Below are 6905 nucleotides of genomic sequence, written 5' to 3'. Positions count from 1 at the left end.
CGGTGCTCCCTGTCAGCTTCATGTAGCAGAGCTGAAAGCGTCGTGTGGATTACTTCGGACCTGGATTGTTGTTTGGGGATTAATAAAGAGGTAAATGAGGGTGTTTTTTTGTCTTTTATTCCAAAAATAGGATTTTTCGTTGTGTGTGTTTATTTACTTTCACTTACACATTAATCATGGAAGGTATCTCGGGGAGACACACATGCCATGATTAACCCCTTATTACCCCGATTGCCACCGCACCAGGGCAATTCAGGATGAGCCGGGTAGAGTCCCGGGACCTGTCGCATTTAATGGATGCGGCAATTCCGGGCGGCTGCTGGCTGATATTGCTAGGGTGGTGGGCTCCCCATAACGTGGCGCGCTCCCCATCCTGGCAATACCAGCCTCCAGCCGTATGGCTTTATCTTGGCTGGTAATCAAAATTGGGGGAACCACAGGGTTTGTTTTTTTTAAATTATTTATTTTACTGCATGATATAGACACGCCCACCGGTGCTGGCTGTGATTGGTTACAGTGAGACAGCTGTCACTCATCGTGGGGGGCGTATCTGACTGCAACCAATCATGAGGGTCCTGCTCACAAGGTTACAATGAGGAAATAGGGGGGGGAGGGGCACACAAGGTAAAAAGTGCTTGTATTGTATGGTCTGGCCATCAATATAATAGAGTATTCAAATAATACTGCAATGAACCGGTCACCAGTCAGTATATGTACAAGTACAGAGTGCGTGGAAGAGAGAACAGTGGATTGTTATATGAGTGAGTGAGGTGAAGTGAAATGATAAGTCAGTCTTAAGAAATGTGTTTTTAGGGCATGTTTGAAACTGCGGATACTGGAAATTAATCAAATTGTCTGGGGGTAGCGCATTCCAGACAACTGGTGCAGCACAAGAGAAGTCCTGGAGGTGGTAAAGGAAGGTTCAGATTATAGAGGATGTCAGTCTTGGGTCATTAGAAGTATGGAGGGCACAGGTAGGGCGATAGACTGAGATGAGGGAGTTGATGTGGGGTGGTACGGAACTGTTGAGCGCTTTGTAGATGTAAGTGATAAGCTTATATTGTAATGGATGGGCAAGTAGTGTAAAGACTGGAACACGGTGGCACCATCAGTGTAGTAGCTGGACAGAAATAGCATCCTGGCTGCTGTATTCAGGATGGATTGGAGAGGAGGAGGGAGGGAGGGGGAGTTTAGTGAGAGGGTGACTGATTAGTAGGGAGTTGCCGTAGTTCAGACGGGAATGAATAAGGTTAGTTTCAGACATCCGGCTTTTCGCCAGTTTGCCGGATACCGCGTACTCCAGTACAGTGTATACAGTACAATGGCAGCGCTGTAACTTCCGGGTCACATGCTCCGTTCACATGACAGCATGTGACCGGAGCTTGTTGCGCTGCCACTGTATTGTATACACTGTACTGGAGTGCACCGTATCCGGCAAACCGGCGAAAAGCCAGATGTCTGAAACTAGCCTAAGGGGGGCTTTACACGCTGCAATATCGCTAAGGAGATATCGTCGGGGTCACGGTGGTTGTGACGCACATCCGGCCTCATTAGCGAGATCGCAGCGTGTGACTCCTCTGAGCGACTGTAAACGATTGCAAAAGAGGGGGAAAAAAAAACAAAACAAAATAAAAAACAAAAACAAAACACTGTGGTCATGGAGAGGTCGTCCTAAAACAAAATATCGTTTTCTGCTCAATAGTGATTTTGTTCGTCGCTTCTGCGGCAGCACACATCGCTGTGTGTGTGACACCGCAGGAGTGACAACCATCACCTTACCTCCGTCCACCGGAAAAGGAGGAAGGAAGGAGGTGGGCGGCATGTTCCGGCCGCTCATCTCCTCCCCTCCTTTTCTATTGGGTGGCGGTTCAGTGACGCTGCTGTGACGACGCTGAATGAATCGCCCCCTTAGAAAAAAGGCGGTTCGCCGGTCACAGCGACGTCGCAGAGCAGGTATGTGCGTGTGACGCTGCCGTAGCGATAATGTTCGCTACGGCAGCGATCACCCCCATATCGGCTGTACGACGGGGGCGGGTGCTATCGCGCTCGACATCGCTAGCGATTGCTAGCGATGTCGCAGCGTGTAAAGCCCGCTTTAGAGCGAGTGTTTTTGCAGCAAAAAAATAAGGTTGAAAACTGGAGACGCTTTTGAGGTGACATGAGCGAATGATTGGATAATATTAATATTTATTCACTTATATAGTGCTATTAATTCCACAGCGCTTTACATACATTGGCAACACTGTCCCCATTGGGGCTCACAAGCTAAATTCTCTATCAGTATGTCTTTGGAGTGTGGGAGGAAACCCACACAATCACGGGGAGAACATACAAATTCCTTGCAGATGTTGTCATGAGTGGGACTAGAGCCCAGGACCCCAGCGCTGCAAGACTGCAGTGCTAACCACTGAGCCACCGTGCCGGATAAAGGGAGTGAAGGGGAGAATGCATCTATTCACTGACAGCAAGCAGAGATCTCTACTGTGCATCAATACCAAGTAGATTACTAATTTGCACAACTTTTCACTCTTGAATGACTAAGGGCCTGGCATTTATCAGTGCCAATTACATATCTGATAAAGGATAAAAATAAATAATGCTGCAAAAATTGCCCACAAATCACATCTCATCACCTGATGTGTAAAACACTCTATAAGCCATCCATATTTCACCAAATTAATGAATAACAGCGGCTTTGAGGTGCTGTAGCTGCATTGTAGAACTACAAGTCTCAGCATTCCTACCAGACTGGCAGAACCTGCTGGGATTTGTGGCTCCACAGCGGCTGTGGGGAAACAGATACACAGCAACGCCTCCCATGGTCCCAAAATGTCCTCTCCTCCAGCTCCAGCATTCCTTTAGTTTGGCCAAACTCAACCTCAGTAACTCGTCTCATCCTCACCTTTCCTTGCCCCCAGCCTCCTTTCCAGACCGGACCCTCTCAGGATCCGCCATTGCTGGGGAATGAAAAGCAGGAGCTGCAAAGGCTGACGGTAATTGTAGTTCAAGCTAGCTGCTTAATAACGCGTAATGCTTTAGATTGGACTACAACTCCCGGCAGCCACCGCAGCAGTAAGCGATGCTATAACTGCACTGCCGCGGCTTTGTTGCCTAGGTTACTAAATACAAGCAGGCATGGGAGCAGATGGCTGCTATGGGCCTCAAGGAGTCAGTGTGAAAATACACAGACACACGTGACGGGAGCCTGCTACTTATCTTTTCTATATGAGAACACAGTCCGCCATCTTGACCCAGAGATCAAGTTTCACTTCACAAATAAATAGGAAAGCGAGTTCCAGGCACCTCGCAGACAGATGTAAACATGGCTGATCAGTTTACTGGTTGCTATGAGTTACAACAGCCATAAATAACATGCTCCTAGTCCCTGGAATGGGAAATGCACTCTCTGTGCGGTGCAGAATAACTAAAAAGTATGATATGTGCACTGTATGTACCATTAAGGCTGCTTTCACACCTCCGGTTTCTGCAATGCGGCACAATACGGCACTTTGCAGGAAAATCGCAACCGTTTTTTTTTGCTGCCGGTTGCGTTTTTCTGCATAGACTTTAATTAGTGCCGCATTGTGCCGCAAGGCCTTGCGTTCCATCCGTTTTTTGCCGCATGCGGCAGATTTAGCCGATGCGGCGGCCGGATGGAACGTTGCCTGGCACGTTTTTTCGTGCGGCAAAAAAAACCGCATCACGCCGCATTCGACCGATGCGGCGCATTTTTCAATGCATGCCTATGGCGGCCGGATGCGGCGTGATGCGGCAATAACCGCATCCGGCCGCCGCATGCGGTTTTTGCCACTGCACATGCTCAGTAGTCTGCCGCAAGCGGCAAAAACCAGACTGGCCGCAAAGGAAAAACGTATGCAAAGGATGCGGTGTGTTCACCGCATCCGTTGCATAGCTTGCACAGACGGATTGAGCCGCAGAGCTCAAGCCGGATGTGTGAAAGCAGCCTAAGACGACCAAGATCTCTCAAAGTGATGCATGTTGTGTGGAAAAAACTTAGCGCCATTGACAATTCTCACATTTATGACCCATGGACAGCAATGTGTGCAATACTAACATGAGAGACTCATTACAGGGGCACCACTGAACTAATGTCTCACATATGCCACTTATGAATATGAGGACACGTGCACACGTTCAGTAGTTGGTGAGTTTTTTACCTCAGTATTTGTAGCTAAAACAAGGAGTGGGACAATCAGTGGAAAAGTATAAGGCCAGAGCATACCTCCCAACTTTTGAAGAGAGGAATGAGGGATAAAGTCTGCAAATTTTGACCACGCCCCTAGCCACACCCATTTGGCAGTAAGGGTCATTCAGCAGATGCCCTGGACTGTTCATTGATCCAGCTATTATCTATCTATCTACTGTGTTTTTCCATAAATAAGACCTCCCCCAAAAATAATCCCTAGCAGGGATTTTCAGCATTTTCGGAGCAAGACCCTCCCCCAAAAATAAGCCCTAGTCGCTGATCAATAATGAAGTGTCCATGCAGCTAAAAAAGATACAGATATACTGCAGGACACTTTATTATAGACAGAGGGCACCCCGTAATCACACTCCTCAGAAGCCGAGCAGAGGACCTGCAGTGATCGCACACGCGCACACAATCATATCTCATTCACATAATCAGATCTCACACACAAACATGCGATCTCATACACAAACATAGGATCGCACACACAATCATATCGCAGATACAAACATCAGATCACACGCAAACATCAAATCACACGCACAAACATCGGATCACACACACATCGGATCGCATACATACTCACCACATCCAGCGACACCAATCTCTTCACGCCGGGAGAATCCTGAGAGGCTTTGCGGTGGAGTGCAAGGACCTGCAGAACAGGACCTGCGGCCGGACACGCGACTTCCTTCCATCATTCTCGTGGCTGGTTGCGCTGGATGTGATGTGTTCGATCGGCTGTGTGTGTGTATGCGATCGGCTGTGTGTGTGTATGCGATCGGCTATGTGTCTGCGATCTGCTGTGTGTGTCTGCGATCGGCTGTGTGTGCGTGTGTGATCGACTGTGTCTGCGATCTGGTGTGTGCGTGTGTGTCAGCCAGCAGCAGCGGAGGACAGCGTGCAGCACCCACCGGATATCTCAGGAGGACCTGGGAGCCATGCAGACATCCGGGTCTGGTAAGTATGAGTCTCTTGGGAAGTGGGGGGTCTGCTTTTTGGGGGGTAAACTTACCCCCAACTGTGTTTCTCCAAAAATAGTACCTCCTCCAAAAATAAGCCCTAGTGCTTTTTTTGGGGGGCAAAAAATATAATACAGTGTCTTATTTTTGGAAAAACACGGTATTCATCCATCTCTCTACTGCAATACAAAGGTCAAGATGACCAAATCTTCTTATGTCTTTCATTAGAGGCAGTAGCTCTGTCGTAGAGCTGCTGCCTATGGACACTGAGTTCGAGTCTTGGCCGTCCCGTCCTGGTAACCCAGAGCAGATGAGAATTTAATTTATTCACTGCACTGAGGGAGGAGCAGGGACAACAGCTGTGAGCAGCAGGACTGCGGGAGAGAGCTCTCAAATCGGGACTGTCCCGCAGAATCCAGGATGGTTGGAAGGTATGGGCCAGAGTCACACTTGTGTTAGTCTCGCATTGGTATCACCTGACACAGCCACACACTCTCGGACAGGAGCGGGTAAGTTGCATAGAATTACATGCAGCTGAGGAGCTCCTGTCCACTGAGTGTGTGGCCGCCCCAAGTGATCCCAATGCGAAACTCGCTGAGTCATACGCAAGTGTGACTCTGGTCTAATAGAAACACGGGCACCACTCCTGTATTTATTACCCACTCCTGGTTTTGGCTACAAATACTGAGGTAAAAAAATGTGTGTTTGTGGTTTTAAAGGGGTTGTCCACTACTTGGACAACCCCTTCTCATTCCCCTTGTTCACCCTCTAAAAAGAAATAAGCCTATTCCAAGCAGTTCCAGCGATGTCTGAGGTCGAGTTCCCGGGGCCTTCATGACATTGTTATGACACACAAGTCCCCTCAACCAATCAGCGCCAGCTTCCTTCAACCCAACCTTCAAATGTTTGAGCAGGAAGTCAGCGCTGCGCTCACATCCTGCTCAAAGGTCCAAAGGTGGAGAGACAGACGCCGGGCTCTCCATTCATTCTCATAGGGCTGCTGAGCACTGCACTTGGCTTTTTCTGACAGCCTTAGAAAGGGTGAATGGAGCAGAAGTCCGCTGTCTGACCTGCAGCGCCATTTTGCAACCAGAATTAAAGTTTCTCGTCGAGGGTTAAAAAAAAAATAAATCCCAGTCTACCAATTGGGTCCAAGCGATCAGACCCCTGTGGATAGTGGATTACTTGTTTTCACTGGACAACCCCTTTATTTTCCCTTTGTAAACATGCCTATTTTTATATATTATTGTAAATCATGCCTACTCCACTCCTGATGATGTACCGAGACTTCAGATTCCCTTATGAAAACAAAGCACCTTCTCCCAACAGCAATTTTAAGATCTCTCCACAAGTGTTCAATGAGATTTAGATCCGGACTCATTGCTGCCACTTCAGAACTCTCCAGCACTTTGTTTCTAGCCATTTCTGGAGTCTTCTTGAAGTATGTTTGAGGTCATTGTTTTGCTGACTCATGACACTGATCACTACATTGCAACCCAAAATCTTTTGGTAGTTTTCAGATTTCATGATCCCTTGCTCACAGTCAAGGCACCCAGTACCAGAGGCAGCAAAACAAACCCCAAAAAATCTTTAAACCTCTAGCATATTTGACTGTCGGTACTGTGTTCTTTTCTTTGTAGGCCTCATTCTGTTTTTGGTAAACAGTAGAATTATATGCTTTACCAAAAAGCTCTATCTTGGTCTCCTCTGTGCACAAGATGCTTTCCCAGAAA

At 47.8% G+C, this 6905-nt stretch overlaps 1 protein-coding gene across 2 annotated transcripts in view; it reads right to left on the bottom strand.

The window, feature by feature from the left end:
• UCKL1 (uridine-cytidine kinase 1 like 1) overlaps nt 1–2971 on the bottom strand; it is a 48617-nt gene extending 45646 nt beyond the window's left edge. The window contains exon 1 of one of the 2 annotated variants that reach the window (XM_075350474.1): nt 2903–2971. In XM_075350474.1, the coding sequence (XP_075206589.1) occupies nt 2903–2955 (53 nt within the window). In that variant the 5' untranslated portion in view covers nt 2956–2971. The remainder of the gene's footprint in view (nt 1–2902) is intronic. The other variant, XM_075350473.1, reaches the window with a different exon arrangement.
• Nucleotides 2972–6905: the final 3934 nt, after the last annotated feature.

This window comes from Anomaloglossus baeobatrachus, chromosome 5 (assembly GCF_048569485.1).
Source record: "Anomaloglossus baeobatrachus isolate aAnoBae1 chromosome 5, aAnoBae1.hap1, whole genome shotgun sequence".
Classification (NCBI taxonomy): domain Eukaryota; kingdom Metazoa; phylum Chordata; class Amphibia; order Anura; family Aromobatidae; genus Anomaloglossus; species Anomaloglossus baeobatrachus.
Note: the sequence above shows the minus strand (reverse complement) of the source record. Positions and strands in the feature narration are given on the sequence as shown.